The sequence below is a fragment of the Chrysochloris asiatica genome, unplaced genomic scaffold (genome assembly GCF_000296735.1).
Source record: "Chrysochloris asiatica unplaced genomic scaffold, ChrAsi1.0 scaffold00230, whole genome shotgun sequence".
Lineage (NCBI taxonomy): Eukaryota > Metazoa > Chordata > Mammalia > Afrosoricida > Chrysochloridae > Chrysochloris > Chrysochloris asiatica.
In genome coordinates this window covers 3,513,805-3,532,149 of record NW_006408748.1, presented here as the reverse complement: position 1 = coordinate 3,532,149, position 18,345 = coordinate 3,513,805, and the positions used below count along the sequence as shown (strand labels likewise).

Here is an 18,345-nt window from a genome sequence, read left to right as displayed (position 1 = left end):
GTCACTATGGGTCGGAACCAACTTGACAGCACTTAACAACAACAACAACTATATATATATATATAATGGGTTGGATGTATACTTCTTTATTATACTTATTTGTGTATTATGACCCCTGGCCAACCCTACATCTTTATCTGTTCCCCATGAGAGGGAATGGGGTCTTTCACCTGAAGAGGAAGACCCCCAATGAGCTGGATTGGCACAGTGACAGCAGCAATGGGCTGAAGCTTAAAAACTATTGTGAGGATGGTGCACAACCGAGCAATGTTTTGTTCTGTTGTGCATAGGGTTGCTATGAGGGGGAGCCGACTGGATGGCACCTAACAACAACAAAAGAAACAAACGAGAGGGCGTGCATGTAGCCCAATTGTTCATGGGGGACTGATGTCCACTACTGATCCTGAAGAGACTCTGCTTATCTTTCCTGCAAGTAAACACGTCTTTCCTGGTGGTCCTGACACCTAAAAACAATGGAATGCTCCTGGAGGCAGGCTCTGTGTGGCCCTCCTCCATGGTGAGACTTCTTTTTAGATGGTAACTAACATCACTCTGACAGCAATTGATTGCAATAAAGCTTAGTGATTCTTTCTAAATTCATCTAAATTTCCATGCAATCTCAACTAAAATTCTCCCTGGAATTTTTTTTTTTTTAAAGTAATTAGAAAAATTAACTTAATCATGTTTCCCTGGAAACTTACAATATGTCAATGCAAATAATAAATTGTTATTATTAATAATTATCAAAATATGTGTTCACACTTCTTAAAATGATCAACTTTACATGATCAAACTGAACAAGTAATGCTTACAAAATACAGTAACTGCGCTAGCTTGCTGTTTCAGCCTTAGTGACGAGTGGGTTAAGCATTGGACTGCTAACAGAAAGCAGTTCTAAGCCACCAGCGCTCCAAGGAACAAATACGAGGCAGTTTGCTTCAGTCAAGACTGACAGACTTGGAAACCCTATGCAGCAGGTCTACTGTGCTATGAGTAGTAATTGAAGACGAGAGACTTGCCGAATGATCTTGCCTCAAACAAGGTTATGATTGGATGTCATCATTTCTGCCTCAGGAGAAGAAAGAATAATGCCATTAAATCTTCTCTTTATCTGTAGGCAGAAACAAACTTCATAAAAGAAGATTGAGTGTGTATCATTTGTAGAGTCACAAAAGGAAGAAATCTCTAGAAAAATCAATGCAGTAACATATGAATATTGTTGTTGTTAAGTGCCATCAAGTCAGTTCTGACCCATAGCGACCCCGTATAGGGTTTCCTAGGAGCAGCTGGTGAGCTTGAATCACTGACCTTGAGGTTCAAATGACTGCAGTTCAGCGCATTAACCCACAGCTCCATACCAGTACGCCATACGAATATTGTTGTTGTTGTGATGTGCTGTGGAGTCAGTTCTGACTCATAATGACCCTGAACAGGGTTTCCGAGGCTGTAAATATTTATGGGAACAGAAAGCCTCATCTTTCTCCTGCGAAACAGCTGGTAGTTTCGAACTACTGACCGTGAAGTTTGCGGCCTGATTCGTAACCACTACGCAAACAAAGTATTGGGCAACATAAATTCAATAGAACGTAAGAAGGCAATAGAATTATCTCTTTCTTTAGATCTCTTGGTGTTCCAGAATTTCCCCTCATTGTTTTACTTTAAGGAACTAAATATTAGGTCTAGTTTCTGATTCTGGAAAGCATCTATAACAACTGCAAGTCATGGAGATAGAGACGTTGGATCTAAGGTATGCTTGGAGTCAGGAACTAGGTGGTAAAGGCAGTGGGAAAGATCTCAGAACAAAGTAGATAAAGGAGAAGGGAGGCAGGGGAGGTAGCGTCACTCCGCACTCCAATCATTGGAGAGACTTTTCATCATTGTAACTTTTTAGAAATGTGTTCTACTTTAGAATTACCTCAAGTGCTTCTTAAAAATGTTTAGTTCCAAATCCTGCCTAAGACAGCTAAATCAAACTCTCTGGGTGTGGGAAGGTATATCTTAATAAGCTCTCCCATAGCTTTTATACCCAGTAAAAGTTATTAATTATTCTATTAAAAACAGGCTTAAAAATTCAGCTAATTTCAATCATAGTTACCACTGTTCCCAAGAAGAAGACTCTTATAATGTGAGAAATTAATATCACTATTTACTCAGTGTTTACCTTATGCCAAGCTCTTTGCTAAGCAATGATACAGTGAGGTAGCAAGTAACCAAATGGTGCAATTGAAGAAGGCTAGGCTAAGAAATGAAGCCATTTCCCTCAGATTCATTAATCTGAGGGAAATGAGTGGTGAAGTCAGAGTTCAAATGTCAGAGCTCTTAACCTGTGGTTTTCAGAGTAGAACAGAAAGTACATCAGAATCATTCAAAGGACTTGTTAAAACAAGCCTGGTATGTATTTAAAGATGTCTATTGCAGACCTCCAATGAATTATGTGACAGCCAGTATTGAGTCTGAAGTTGGTCCCGATGTTACTAGTTTAAAGGCACACACTACAAAGGCTCAACGTACAAGACACTTGAACTCACCTATTAGAGGGACATTTTCTGAGGCTGGCATGATCTCTGCCACCATTAGTTGAAATACAGTCATGGCCAAGAGGACTGTCACTCCCAGGGAGACCTTTTCCCCAGAAGCTGCTGGAAGGTAAAAACTCAAGGGGGCCAGAAAAGAGATGAGGACGCATGGAATAAGCAGGTTGACAATATAGAATGAGGACCTCCGCTTCAGAAGAAGAGTGAATGTCACATCTGGGTAAGGTTCAGAGCAGCAGCCATAGGAGATCATGTTCTTCACTGCAGGCATGCCATGGACCTCCCATTCCACATCCTCAATGAAGTCAGAGAGGTCTCCGCTGTCCAGGGCATTGAATATGTCCACCTGATCGCCATTGTAGGTCCAAGAACCAAAGGTTAGATTGCACTGCTGTTTGTCAAAGGGGAAGTAGGTGACATCCACTACACAGGAGCTCTTGGTGATGGCTGGCGCATCCCAGGTGATCAGCCCATCATACCGCAGAACCACATTGGTGTTCACTGGTTCTGAAGACTCATCATCTGCCCTGAGGTCAGAGAAGAAAATGGAAACTGCTTTCTACAACTCATCATCTTCCTTACCCTAGAGAGTTCACTGTCCCATGCCTACCACTTGAGTGACTTTATCAATGGACCACCATTTTATATGCAACTCTAGCTTGAAAGCATGGCATCAAGTTTAATTTACCCTTCACTGCCTCGTGTAACTAGTTAGGGCCCAAATTTTCTTAGAATCTTTATAGTGTTTCTGCTGTATGTCCTTCCTTTCCAATCCCAATGCCACTCACTATCTTGGAAGCATGCAAAGTTCCAGACAAAACCAAACCGAAACAAAATTTTGTTGAGGCTAAAATATGACAGGGAAGCTATGACTTTGTCAACTTTGGGAACCAGAATATGAAAATAGCTTTTTTGTTGGTTATAAAAATTGCACATGTTTGTGTTGGACATTTGGACAACAGAGAAGAAAATCAACCACTCATAATCTTAGAGGTAATCACATTTTATGTTGTTGTTGTTAAGGCCATACGAGTCAATTCCGACTCAAAGTGATCCTGTATGGGGTTTCCAAGGAGCGGCTGGTGTGTTTGAATCGTTGATCTTATGATTCAAATTGACCTTGTGATCCAATGCTCATCCTACAGTGCCACACCAGGACTCCAATCACATATACAGACAGTCGATTTTGCTTTATCAGTATCTATGCCTTCCTTTTGGGCAATAGAATTTCAGTTTTCTTTTAGAAGATTGTGACCCAAGTCAGAACAAGTTGATTCTTTATTCGTGCAGTTCAGATCCAAAGTGACCCAAAGATCAAAACAAGTCGGATCAGTTACCTTTACATTTAAAAATTTTATTTCTCTATTGTTTTATTTGGAATCCTGGTGTTGTACTGTAGGATAAGCCCTTGGACTGCTAACTGCAAGGTTGGCAGTTCAAAAACACCAGCAACTCCTCAGAAACCCTATACAGGTTTGCTTTTATTTACTGCTAACTGCAAGGTCAGTAGTTCGAATCTATCGCCAATATATGGGAGAAAGATTAGGCTTTCTGTTCCCATAGCAATTTACAGCCTTGGAAACCCTATACATAGTCAGTATGAGTGGGAACCGACTCAGCGGCAAACAACTTACCAAACCAACCACCATTGCTTTGTTTATTTAATAATATTCTATTGTTTGTTTGTTTGGTTTTTGTCAAAGAATGCCATTTATTATGTGATAATACACGTCTGCATATGAAAGACACTTATGAGAACATTAAATAGGCATTTAAAAAATTCTTATCGTTCATCACAAATGTTTAGGTTTCAACAGAAAGCATGTGGAAAAGAATCAGATAGGCCCCAAACAAGAAAATCCCAATATTATGGACAAGATTATGGGCAATTTCTGTTAGCACGATTGACAGACTATGATGTTCTCAAGGTACACTGAAGTACATTCAGGCAGGGCTCCTATTTTCCATTAACTATGAACACGTGGAGTTTGGACACAGGCATCAAAAGTGCAATGATGCAGATGACATCACCCAGGTGAATAAATCATAAAAATAATTTGATGTAAAATATCCACCTTCTATTGTGGTTACTCTTTCCTGCAAGTCATAGAGAATCCAGATACACTGTCAGACTCAAGCCTCCGGATGACTGACCTGCAGTATTGTAAGAGCAAGATGGTTTCCTTAAATGTTATTTTTTTTGTCAGTGAACCCTTAGTGCCTGAGAAGAATTAGCATTGAGAAATGGAGTTACATGTGGTGGCAGCATTTACATTTCCCCTGTTTTTTATACTGGTAATAATAGCAAAGGGTAAGCATTTCAGAGGCAGAAGCTTCCTATATCTATGTAGAGATGACTGTTGGTGTTGTAATGTGCCGTGGAGTCAGTTCTGACTCATAGTGACCCTGTACAGGGTTTCTGAGGTGGTAAACCTTTACGGGAGCAGAAAGCCTCATCTTTCTCCTGCGGAACAGCGGGTAGTTTTGAACTGCTGTCCCTGAGGTTCGCAGCCAGATTCATAACCACTACGTTACCAGAGCTCCTCGTAAAAGCCAAAATAAAATAAAATAACGAGAACTGTCTACTTCCTAATTGATGCCTACTCTATTCCAGGGAAAGTGAGAGACCATTTACTGAAGTTGTTGTTACCTTTTCGCACAAAATTGTTGACCTAGGTATTATTTTAGAGATAAAGTTTCTGAGCAAAGAGGGGTGAAATGTTTCTTATGGTTAATTAATTGCCACCCAGTGGACTCCATCTCATGGTGAACCATACCCTCTAAATACAAGAACTAAAATTCATTCTATGTGAAAAGTATTTTAGCCTAAGGTCCAGTAACAATTATTACAAGTGTTATTGTCAAGTGCCACTGAGTCCATTCTGGTACCTTGTAATCCCACGTGACAGAGTAGAACTGCCCCAGAGGGTCTTCTAGGCTGAAAGGAGCGTCGGTGGCATAAAGGTTAAGCACTGGGTTTGTGACTCTACAGGAGAAAAGATTTTGCCATGTCTCGTAAAGACCACAGCCTAAGAAAGCCTGTGGACCAGTTCTATTCTATAACATGTCTGAACATGATCTATAACAAGAACAAAGATCTTTACTGGAGCAAATCTCCAGAGCTTTCTCCTGTGGGACCCCTGAGTAGATTTGAACCGTAAATCTGTACTTTATTAGTCGGGTGCTTAACTCTTGCATCATCGGAGCTCCTTATTTCAGGTTGGTCTTTTCTGTTTTACTGCTTCTCTCTTCCACATGAAAATACCCTCTAGACACAGGATTTGTACATTAAGCCACTTTTCGACATTTTGTTTCTCTGTCTTCTTTGACTTTCTGAATGGATGTGGAAATGACTAGCCAACTATAAGGTACAGACTGTGGACATAAAAGGAAGCAAAGCAAATGAATGTATACAGAGATTAAACTGCAAGCCTGTGCCTGATTCTTGCTCAGTTCTTCTCTCCTGTCTCATTTAGCACTTTGCATAGGCTGGTGCCTGGATGACTGTTCCTTTTCTCTTCCTCTCCTCAGCTGCTCCCACTGGAATGAATGATGGACCCTGAAGAATCACTTAATTTGGGCAATTCTTTTGTTCACCATAGCTAGTAGAATTTGGAGCAGAAGCAAAAAAGGTGCTGTTTTCTGATCTGCAGCTTCCAGCTGCTCCTGGAGAGGCCATTTTGGGCGTGACAGACTAGGTGAAGGATCAGAGGAGCGCTCCCACTGTAGATGTCTGACCGATCCTGGGACATAAAGGTGTGGACATTCTTTTTTTCCCTCTGTTCATTGGTCTTTCGCTGTCTGTGCACCTCCACTCTGGTGACTAGAGGGGATGCCTGAGTGAGTGGACACCACCTTACCCCCAAAGAGTTCTACGATGAATCTCTGTTGGTTTTTATTTTTTTATGCAAAGGTTTACAAAGCAAATTCATTTTTATTGAACAATTTTTCATTGTTTTATGACACTAGTTACAATTTTCTCATTGTATCAGCATTCTCATTGTTTTCATTCACCTTGCTTTCCTTCACTTCCTTGCTTTCTCATTATTGCTTTTGGATAAATGTTGACCATTTGGTTTCATGATGTAATTAATTGTTTAAGGGGTACATTATTCATGAGTAATACTATTTATTTTACAATCTAATCAATTTATTGGCGGAGAGTTGACCTTTGGGAATGGGTTCAGTTCTAGGTTAAAAGAATATTTTAGGGTGATAATTTCGAGGGTTCTTCCAGTCTCTCATCAATCTAGTAAGTCTGGTCTTTTGTATGAATTTGAATGTGTTATTTTTCCCCCTGCCTTAAACAGTCTGTTATATCTTTAAATCTGCTTGACTTCCTTGCCATTTGAAAGTTCTGTCTCTACACTTTCCCTTTTTTTGCTTTTTAGTTAACTTCATCGTACATTGATATCTCTGGTTCACTATTTTCAGTCTTTTAGCTTTATATTAATTTAAACATTTATATATCTGGATTGAGTTCTGGGTAGTATTGCCATGTATGGTAATCTAAGGCTGTTGTCTGCTGTTGTTGGTTCTCAGTCCAAAGAATGAACATCCTTTAGAATTTTCTTGTAAAGTTGGTCTGGTCATTACAAATTCCTCTAATTTAAGTTTATCAGGATATGTCCTGGTTTTGGCATTATATCTGAGGGACAGCTTTGCTGGGTATATGATTCTTGGATGGCAATTTTTCTTTCAGTTTTGTATATGTCATTCCATTGCTTTCTTGTCTGCATGGTTTCTGCTGAAAAACCAGAGCTTAGTCTTACTGGTTCTCATTGGTAGATAATTTTGTTTTTCCTTAGTTGCTTTCAGGATTCTTTCCTTGTCTTTGGTTTGGGGAAGTTTGATTATGATATGGCTTAGTGATTTTCTTTTGGGATCTATCCTGTTTGGGATTTGTTCAGCTTCTCATCTTTCATGATGTTAGGGAAGTTTCATTCCAACTCTTCAATTTTCTCTTGCTTCTTTTTGTCTCTATCTGTTCTGGAATTCCAATCACCCATAAATTGTTCCTCTTCATGGTGTCCCAAATAACTCTTAGGTTTTCTTCTGATTTTTTTTTTTTTTTTCAGATTATTTTTCTAGTATGCTAGTGTTGAGAATGCTTGCTGAAAGTGAAGAGGACTTGAAACATTTACTTATGAAGATCAAAGAGCACAGCTTTCTATATGGATTATATCTCAATGTCAAGAAAACAAAAATCCTCCCACTGGACCAATAAACAATATTCTTATCAATGGAGAAAAGATTGAAGTTGTCAAGGACTTCATTCTTCTTGGATCAACTATCAACACTCGCGGAAGCAGCAGTCAAGAGATCAGACGACGTATTGTATTGGGCAGATCTGCTGCACAGGAACTTTTTAAAGTGTTGAAGAGCAGAGATGTCAGCTTGAGGACTAAGGTGCGCCTGACCCAGGCCATCGTGTTTTCAATAGCCCATATGGATGTGAAAGCTGGACAGTGAATAAGGAAGATCGTAGAAGAATTGATGCCTTTGAGTTGTGGTGTTGGAGGAGAATACTGAAAGTGCCATGGATTGCCAAAAGAACCAATAGATCTGTTTTGGAAGAAGTGCAGCCAGAGTGCTCCTTGGAGGCCAGGATGGCTAAGCTTCGTCTCTCGTACTTTGGACATATTGTCTGGAGGAAACAGTCGCTGGAGAAGGATGTCATGTTGGGTAAGATGGAGGGTCAGAGAAAAAGAGGAAGACCCCTAACGAGATGGATTGGCCAGGTGGCATCATTGATGGACTCAAGTGTGGCAACGGTAGTGAGGTTGGCCCAGGATCGGACATTGTTTCGTTCTGCTGTGCATGGGGTCGCTATGAGTCAGTTCTGACTCAATGGCACCTGACAACAACAACAACAAAGTGTTGAGAAATTTAACTTTAGGTTCACTAAATTGGGCTTCCATTGTTTTGAATCTATTCCTTTACCCTTTCAATGTCTTGTCCATTTCTGAAATTTTAATAATAATCTTCTGGATTTATAATAGCGTATTTTGCATTGTTTCAAAATTTGCATTTATTTTGTCTGTTTGTTCTTGTATTGTTTCCCTGAATTCTTCTAAAGTTTTTTTCTTACCCCTTGTGTTCTTGATTTCCTTGAGTTTTCTGTCAGTCTTTTGAAGATACCTCACAGGTGGATGTGGGAGGGATGTGACAACATAGTTCCTGGCCCCAGATAGAGTTCCTATTGGCTTTAGTGTTATCTATGTTCAGGGCACTCAGTCCAGAAGAAGTTTGTGGAGGCCCTTGATGGAGTTTCAGTGTCTGTTAGGACCACAGGACAGCTGAGGGCAGGATTAAATACTGAGTAAGAGGTCCTGCAGGTTCTGTAGGGCTGGAGCAGAGCCCACCTGAATCCAGGAACCAAGGTGGTTCAGCAGGCCCTGCCTCAAACTGGTGTGGCTTCCCTCCACGTGGCTCAAAACTCCCTGAGAGCAGGGTCAATGCTGGAGTGGATGAGGGTGGGAGCGGCCACCTATAGTCATCAGAGAAGTGTGGGGAAAAAAGAAGGAATCACACCTTTCTCGGTTGCCAAAGCTGCTCACGAGATGACCGTGCTGCATTTGACTGGCTGTTCACCTGTCAGTCTTTCTTTCTCTCAGTCCCTGCTCATCTTCTCCCAGCAAGCACTCCCAGTCCACTTCTCTAGCCTTTCCTCTGAAGTTCAGAGTTCCTGAATTTTCATATGTCTGCTTCATTTGGTCTCTCATATCTTTGTTGTAGAGGTCCATGTAGTGTGTCTGTCATCTTGCCAGAAGTTCTCAGTAACGTCAGCAGATTTGTTCATTCTTCTGACCATACTTTACATGGTGCTGGTGATTGTGTGTCATGGAGTCAGTTCTGAATCCTGAGCAACTCTTTTATGGATTCCAACACTGCAAATCTTTACAGGCACAGAAAGCCTCATGTTTTTCTCTCAGAATTACTGGTAAATTTGAACTGCTGACTTTCAGATTAGCAGCCCAGCTATCAGGGCTCCTTTATGGATGTTCATGGTATAGTCAATATTCTTTGCCATCATCATAATTCTTTAGTTTTCCTTATATATTGTTCAACTTTTGCATGGAAATGAGACAGTTGAAAATACCAAGACTTTAGCTCAGGCATGCCTTAGCTCTCAAAATGACATCTTTGTGTTTGTGTTTTTCTTTAACACTTTAAAGAGTTCTTCTGCAGCAGATTTACATGATGTAATATGTCCTTTGAGTTCTTGACTGCTGCTTCTATGGGCATCGAATACAGTCACCTTTAAGATCATCTTTTAATATTTGCCTTTACAAACCTCTTATTAGACATCTCCACGTGGAGGTTAAGTGGGTTCCTCAAACTGAACATGCCTCACACCAAACTCATCATTTTCCCCCAAACTACTTCCTCCTCCTTTTTGACTTGCCCTCTCATCTGGAAGCTTTACCATCGTTTCAATCATCTACACTAGGCAAGCTAATTTAAAACAAATTCTAGACAAAACCTTCTGAATTTAATAGGGTACCCAATTCCTCTAGGTCTAAACTCCAACAATTAAAACTCTGTTAAGATTCAGCCTTTAAATTTCTCCTACAATCTGTATTGGAAGTACAGCCAGAGTGCTCCTTGGAATCCAGAATGGCCAGATTTCATCTTTTATACTTTGGACATATTATCAGGAGGGATAAGTCACTGAAGAAGGATATCATGTTTGGTAAAGTGGAAGGTCAGAGAAAAAGAGAAAGACCCCCAATGAGATGGATTGGCACAGTGACAGAATCAATGGGCTCAAATGTAACAACAATTGTGAAGTTGGCCCAGGATCAGTCAGTGTTTTGTTTTGTTGTTCACAGAGTCGCTATGAGTCAGTACTGACTCAATGTCACCTAACAACAACAACAAATAATAATAAATGCAAAATTGACAATTCTGTAGCCCATTCTACCTAATCTAAAAATGCCAGGGATCATTGTAGCCTCTTTCTTAGCCACTTAACCCCTTTCACTAGGACTTAAGACCCAATTCATTTACTCCTTTATTGATTTGCTAACAGACATACAGATTCAGCATCTGCTTGAACTCTTGTGTTGCTAAAGAGCTTACAACTTCCAGAGACAATCTGCTGCTCAGGTTATTAGTGACATTTTCTTAGGTTGCCTAGAGATTTTCTTCCTTTAATTCTACTTATTGTCTTGAATTTTGTCCTCTGGAACATTTTTTTCTATACTCTTTTCTTTGTAATTATCTAAGACAACCATGAAATTTTCTCATAGATGCTTGTCTACAAACTAAGCACCAAAAATTCAACTGTTCTTCATATTTATGGCTTCCAAGCCCATTGCCATCCTGGTTACTTTCTACCAGGTCTAACTTCATGGATTCAGACACCAACAATAAGTCTAGATGCTAAGCATCTTCCTGCCCAAACTATCCTTATCATAGCAGATGAACTTGCCTGTAGTGATTCTCTCTTTCCTCTTCACCACCACTTAAAAAGCCCATTTTGTGGTCTGCAAGATTCTATAACAACTCCTGGTAAGTAGTGATATTTATAGCTGGGCTCCAAAGATTCCTCAGGGTCCATGAATTCAGCTAGAAGGACCAGACTCAGAGGAACATTCTTGACTATTCTTGGGTGGTGCAAGTGGTTAACATACTCAGTTGCTAACTACAAGATTGGTGGTTCAAATATACACAGAGACACCTTAGATGGCGTTCTGGTGAAATACTCCAGAAAAAATCAGATGGAGCTCAGTTCTGATTCATATGGAAATGCCATAAATTGGAGTCAACTTGACGACAACTGGTTTGGTATTCTCATTTCAGTTGGTTAAAGGAAAACAAATTCCACCCAACTGTAGCTTCACTTGTTAGCTGCAGTTGAGTCAGTTCTGACTCATAAAGACTGTGATGTAGTGTATTATTTAATATGTCTCGTCTAGTTTTATCTTTGAAATTCTTATCAAATGACTCTTTTCCTGGTATGTTTGAGTAACAGTAGGTGGAAGAAGATACTGATAGGATGCCATGACTCAGCTGTGGATGCTAACAGAGTTCACTGCAATTGTGAAAACTTGGAAATCTAATGTGGTATTAAAATGATCCATTTCAGAAGCAGGAGGAAGGATCTCACTACCATTAAAGAAGAGGAGAAAGGAGTGGAGTGTGTTTTGGATCCTGAGCTCTTTGCTAATTGAAATTCCTTGAGTCAGAAGGCTGTGACACACATAGCAATCCTATGCATAATAGAATGAAATGCTGCCTGATCCTGCACAACTTCACAATTGTTATGTTTGAGCCCATTGTTGCTGCCACTGTGTCACTCCATCTTGTTGGAGGTCTTTTTCTTTTGTGTTGACCCTTCCTTTTACCTAGCATGATGTCCTTCTCCAGAGACTGATCCATCCTGACAACATGTTCAAAGTACAAGAGATGAAGTCCCACCGTTCTTGCTTCCAAGGAACATTCTGATTGTACTTCTTCCAAGACAGATTTGTTTATTCTTCTGGAAGTCCATGGTATTCAATATTCTTCTGCACTATAATTCATATGCATCGATTCTTCTACAATGTTCTTTATTCATTGTCCAACTTTGAAATACATATGAGACTATTGAAAATACCATGGCTTGGATCAGGTGAACCTTAGTCCTCAAAGTGACATTTTTGTTCTTCAACATGTCAAAGAGGTTTTTTGCAGCAAATTTGCCTAATGTATTATTATATCATTTGATTGTTTTGACTGCTGCTTCCATTAATGTTGATTGTGAATCCTAGAAAAGTGAAATCTTTGACTATTTCAATCCTGTATATGGTTTCTAAAGAGCAACTGATGGGTTTGAATTGCTGACCTTTTGGTTAGCAGCCTAGTGCTTATCCTACAGCACCACACCAGGACTCCTTTCTCCATTTATTATGATGTTATTTATTGGTCCAGTTGTGAGGATTTTTGTTTTCTCTGTATTGAGGTGAAATCCATGCTGAAGGCTATGGTCTTTGATTGTAATCAGTAAGTATTTCAAATCTTCGTCACTGTCAGCAAGCAGAGTTGTACCAACTTGCTGTGCATATGATAGATTGTTAATGAGTCTTCCTCCAATCCTGATGCCATGTTCTTTTTCATATAATCCAGTTTCTCAGATTATTTGCTCAGTGTACAGATTAAATAAGTATGGTGAAAGTAAAAAAATTAATAAAACAAGTATGGTCAAAGGATACAACCCTGATGTGCACCTTTCCTGGTTTTAAACCCTTCAGTGTCCCCTTATTCTATTCTAACAACTGTCTCTTGGTCTATATACAATTCCTCATAAGCACAATTAAGTTTCAGGAATACTCATTTTTCACAATGCTGTCTATAGTTTGTTATGATCCACACAGTCAAACGCCTTTGCATAGTCAATAAAGCACAAGTAAACATTTTTCTGGTATTCTCTAGTTTTAGCCCAGGTTCTCTGATATCAGCAATGATATCCCTTGCTCCATGTCCTCTTCTGAATCCACTTTAAATTTCTGGCAACTCCCTTTTGAGGTACTGCTGCAAGCATTCTTTGAATTCTTTGAAGCAAAATTATACTTGCATGTAATATTAATACTAGTCAATGATTTATGTGTTATATCGGGTCACCTTTCTTGGAATGGGTGCAAGTATGGATCTTTTCCAATTGGTTGACCTGGAAGCTGTCTTCCAAATTTCTTGGTATAGATGAGTGAGTGCCTTCAGAGCAGCATCAGTTTGCTGAAACATTTCAATGTGTATTCCATCAGTTCCTGGAGCCTGTTGTTTGCCAATGCCTTGGTGCAGCTTAGACCTCTCTCAGTATCATCAATTCTTTATCATATGCTATCTCTTGAAATGGTTGGGTATCAATCAATTCTTTTTGGTACAGTGACTCTGTATATTCCTTCCATCTTCTCTGAATGTTTCCTGCATCATTCTATATTTTGCCCATAAAAATTTTCAATATTTCAATGTGAGGCTTGAATGTTTTCTTCAATTCTTTCAGCTTGAGAAATGCTGAGCATGTTCTTCCCTTTTAGTTTTCTAACTCCAGGTCATCACACATTTCTTCATAATATATATGCTTCACTTGGCACTCCTTTAATATGGTGAAACTCTGAAGTCACTGACAAGGAGAAGCAAAGGAGGAAAAATTCAGAAATGGAATTGCCCATCACAGGACAACAGAAGACTCATGAGTCAACCAAGAAGAGTAGGAACAAGCTGATTAGTCAGTGTGGTGAAAGGTTCTACATGAACAAAGGGATGGGAAATAAAACTGACACATTTCAAGGCCAGTAAGCTGGAGGGGAATTTGAGGACAGAATTTATCAAAGTCACAGTAGATTTATATGAGCTCATGGATTTGCAGGATAAGCACTGGACCCAAAGTCAGTTTGAAACGCAAGGTTGGTGGTTCAAACTCACCAGCTACTCATTAGAAACCCTATACAAGGTTGCTATGAGTCAGACTGACTCAATGGCACTTGACAACAACAACGATAAGAAGTACTGGGGGAGGCTTAATTTAGATTGTCATATGTTATGGGTTAAATTGTATTCACCAAAAAGATGTGTTCAAGTTCTAATCTTCCATACCTCTGCATGTCATCTTATTTGGAAATAAGATGTAATTTGCAGATGTAATTTATGAAGTTCTATGGTGGCTTCATACAATAGGCAATGGACTGCAAACCACAAGTTCTGTGGTTCAAACCTGTCAGCTGCTCCCCAGGAGAAAGATAAGGCTTTCTGCTCCCAGGAAGATTTGAAAAGCCTCAGAAACTCTATACAGGTCAGTAAGAGTCAGGACTGACTTGAAGGCACTTAACAACAAGAACAGCAACCAGAGTAGAATGGGCCCTTAATTTAATATGACTAGTGAGCTCTGGTAGCGTAGTGGTTACGAATCGGGCTGTGAACCTTAAGGTCAGTGGTTCGAAACTACCAGCTGCTCCGCGGGAGAAAGATGAGGCATTCTACTCCTGTAAAGATTTACACCCTCGGAAACCCTGTGCAGGGTCGCTATGGGTCGGAACCGACTCGACAGCACATAACAACAACAACAACAACAAGTGAGTTCTGGTGTGGCCCTGTAGGATAAGCACTGGACCACAAGATCAGTTTGAACTGCAAGGTCAGAGATTCAAACTCACCAGTCGCTCCTTAGAAACACTACACAGGGTCGTTATGGGTAGGAACAGACTCAACAGCACTTAACAACAACAACAGCAACAGTGTCCATATGGGAGTCCTGGTGTGGCAAGGTTGGTTTGAACCGCAAGGTCGGCTGTTTAAACTCACCAGCTGCTCCTCGGAAACCCTATACAGAGTCTTGGTGGGTCGGACCAGACTTGGCAGCACTTAACAACAACAACTGTGCCCATATGGAGGGCACGGTGGCTCCATATGATCAGCACTGGATTGCCAACTTCAAAGTGTGTGGTTCGAGTCCACCAGCTGCTCTGCAGGATAAAGATGAGGCTTTCTGCTCCTTGAAAGAATTGAAACCTCAGTCGAATTGACTCGACTGCACTTAACAACAACAACAGTGTTCATATAAAACAAAGAAGAGATAGACAAGGAAAAGAACACCATGTGAAGACAGACAGAGAGGGAAGACACCATGTGGAAATGGGGGAGAAGATTGGAATTATGCTGTGACTATCCAAGGACCACCTGGGATCATCAGAAGCTAGAAGAGGCACTGAAGGATTTCTCCTCAGAGCATGGCCCTGCCAACGTCTTGATTCCAGACTTCTGGCAGTCAGAACTGTGAGATAATAGTTTTCTGATATTTCAAGCCACATAATTTGTGGTCCTTTGTTATGGTAGCCCTAGGAAACCTACACATACATCATCTTAGCTTGCAAAAAAGTATTTCAGTAAGAACTAGTCACTGTCTCAGCCAGTCAAAGCAGGAAAGAGAAGAGGACCAGTCTTCTATTTGTTTTCCAAGGAGAATTGAGTATTTTTAGAATTCTTTTTAGAGATTTATGTTAATTATATTTTGAGATTACTCTCTTGCACCAAGTGGGTGAGAGAGAGGTAATTGACAATGTGGTTCATTTATTGATTTGTGTGTGTATTTGAGAGAGAGAAAGAGAGAACAAATGAGCAAGAGAGAGCAGGAAAATGGGGAAGGAGCTGGACTGTGAGACCACCTTTATCTTTCCTGGGGAGGGATCTGGAAGACTCCTTTGGCTACTCAGAGTGAGAAATGGACAGCAGAATCAGGGCTGTGATTCAAGAGGTCATGATTCTTGGCAAAAACTCTTTGAGTAAGTAGTAAAACTGACTAAAATCCAGGCTTAACTTACCAGAGTTGCTTCCCGTAAGGAAATTCATGCCCACCAGAAGCCCAGAGGATGCCCCCTTAACTCCCATCTGTCATTTATCTTGTTCTGAGTCAGAGAGCATTTCACAGCTCACTGAAATGGGTTCCAGAATAAAATAAGAGAGAAACCCCTTCAACAATAGGTGGAAGAGTTTAACTTGATTTTGTGATGGAGTGATCTGCTTCCTTCTCAAAGTGTGGTCGGTCCATAGACCAGCAGTACCAACATTCTCTGGAGGTATTTTAGAAATGCAAGCCCCACCCTAGACCTACTAAATCTGAATCGGTATTTTAACAAGATTCCAAATGATTATTCATGGGCACATTCCAGTTTAAGACCATAAACTTGATTTATCCATTGATAGATGATCAGAGACCAGCTGATGATCCTCTGATCAAATTTGTCCTCTACCCTCCACAAGATCCAAATTAGCCTCTAGCTAGCCAATCTGATTTCATTCTATCCGTATCATTATTTTTAATACATGATCTTGGCCAAGGGAAGACTTGCAATTTTTCACCTGAAACGGGGATAATTTAAATTGATTGGACTCAAGAATCTCCTTCAAGCTCTAAGTTTTAATTGTCATAAAATTTAGAGCATGAAATAATAGTAACCTAGGGCAGGGAGTGCGGTGGCTCCTTATCATATGCACTCTACTGAGAACCATAAGGTTGGTGGTTTGGGCCCAACCAGCCGTTCTTCAGGAGAAAGATGAGGTTCTTTGTTCCTGCAAAGATTTACATGTTCAGAAACCCTATACAGGACTCTATGAGTCAGAACCAACTCGATGGCACATAACAACAACAACAGTAGGAACATGGATTGATACTTAAAACCATGCATGTTTTAAACAGTCCTTTTGTAAAGACATTTTTATCATGTTTATATTCTGTTCAATCAACAGGTTGAAGTTCATTACTGACAAGTGTCTAATTTGCACTTACTTGTTGTATAGGACAATGTCTGGCCTCCACACCAAGTCGCTGGGGATTCTGATGGAGTCTAGACCATCATACAGCTCTTGGTCCCATTTGAGATATGCATCCTGCCAGATTTGGCGTATCCACAAGTAGGCGATCAGAATTTGATTTCTTTCATCCTGCACAATGAACCTACATGTAACTTTGCCTAGTAGAAACCTTAACCAAATGTCCTCTGTTAGGAATTTAATTATGTCTTCCCAAAATATACATTGGAATCTTATCCCCAATGCCTGTGGAGATAATCTAATGTACTAAAACTTAATGTAATAACTTTCCACAATGCAATCTAATAATATAATCAATTAGTCAAGTGAGGTCAATGTAGGGCAGGGTGGATCCTAAATCTAGTCACTTCTGAGTTCTCACAAGAGCAGCAAACACACACACACACACACACACACACACACACACACACACACCAGGGCAGACAGATGTGAGAATCCTCTACAAGCAAAGGAATCCCAAAGATTGTCAGCAGACATCAGAGACTAGGAGAGACTCACAAAAGAAATAGACATGGTCAAGACACAATTTGGCCCTTAACACTCCAGAACTGCGAGAACATTATTTCTGATCTTGTTTAAAGCCATCCACTTGTGTTACTTTTGCCATAGCTATGTTAGGGAACTAAGACATTCTGCATCTCTAGAATACTTCTTGTTCACAATAGACTTTCAAGGTGTGGTGCTGTAAAACAAGCACTCGACCTCAAGGTTGGTTCGAACTGCAAGTTCAAGGCAAGGTTGGTGGGTCAAGCTCACCAGCTGCTCTTCAAAAACCATATACAGGGTTGTTATGAATCGGAACTGACTTGATGGCACACAACAAAAACAAAACCTGGACATCAGTGAAACACCAGAATATTGACCATTGAAACATGATAAAGAGCACCAGAACATTGTCAGATATAGTGCCAGAAGGGGAGTCCCTCAGGTTGGAAGACGCTCACAATATGACTAGGGAAGAATCACCTCCTCAAAGTAGAGCTGACTGTGATGATGCAAATGGAATAAAGCCCTTGGGACATTCATTTGCTAGCCAAGTCAAATGAAGAGAAACAGCTGTGAACATCCATTAATAAGTTAACATGCAATGTACGAAGTTTGAATCTAGAAAAATTGGAAATTATTTAAAATGAAATGAAATGCATAAGCATTAATATCCTAGGCATTAGTGAGTTAAAATGGACTGGTATTGACCATATTGAATCTGACAACCACATGGTTTACTATGCTGAGAATGGCAAATTGAAGAGGAATGGTGTTGCATTCATCATCAAGAAGAACATACTAAGATCTGTCTTGAAGTATAACTCTGTCTATGATAGGATAATATCCATACGCTTACAAGGAAGACCAATTAATATCACTGTTGTTGTTGGGTGCCATCAAGTGGGTACTGACCGATAGTGACCTTATGCACAGCAGAAAAAAACACTGCCCAGTCCTGGACCAACTTCACTATTGTTGCCACGCTTGAGCCCACTGATGCTGCCACTTGGCCAAT

The 18,345-nt window shown here is 40.2% G+C and overlaps 1 protein-coding gene across 1 annotated transcript in view; it reads right to left on the bottom strand.

Moving 5' to 3' along the window:
• Positions 1 to 18,345, bottom strand: part of CHRNA9 (cholinergic receptor, nicotinic, alpha 9 (neuronal)) — a 39,208-nt gene that overhangs the window by 5,514 nt on the left and 15,349 nt on the right. The window contains exons 3-4 of the mRNA XM_006873226.1: positions 16,801 to 16,955; positions 2,529 to 3,061 (exon numbers count right to left, since the gene is read on the bottom strand). Of these exons, the coding sequence (XP_006873288.1) occupies positions 2,529 to 3,061; positions 16,801 to 16,955 (688 nt within the window). The remainder of the gene's footprint in view (positions 1 to 2,528; positions 3,062 to 16,800; positions 16,956 to 18,345) is intronic.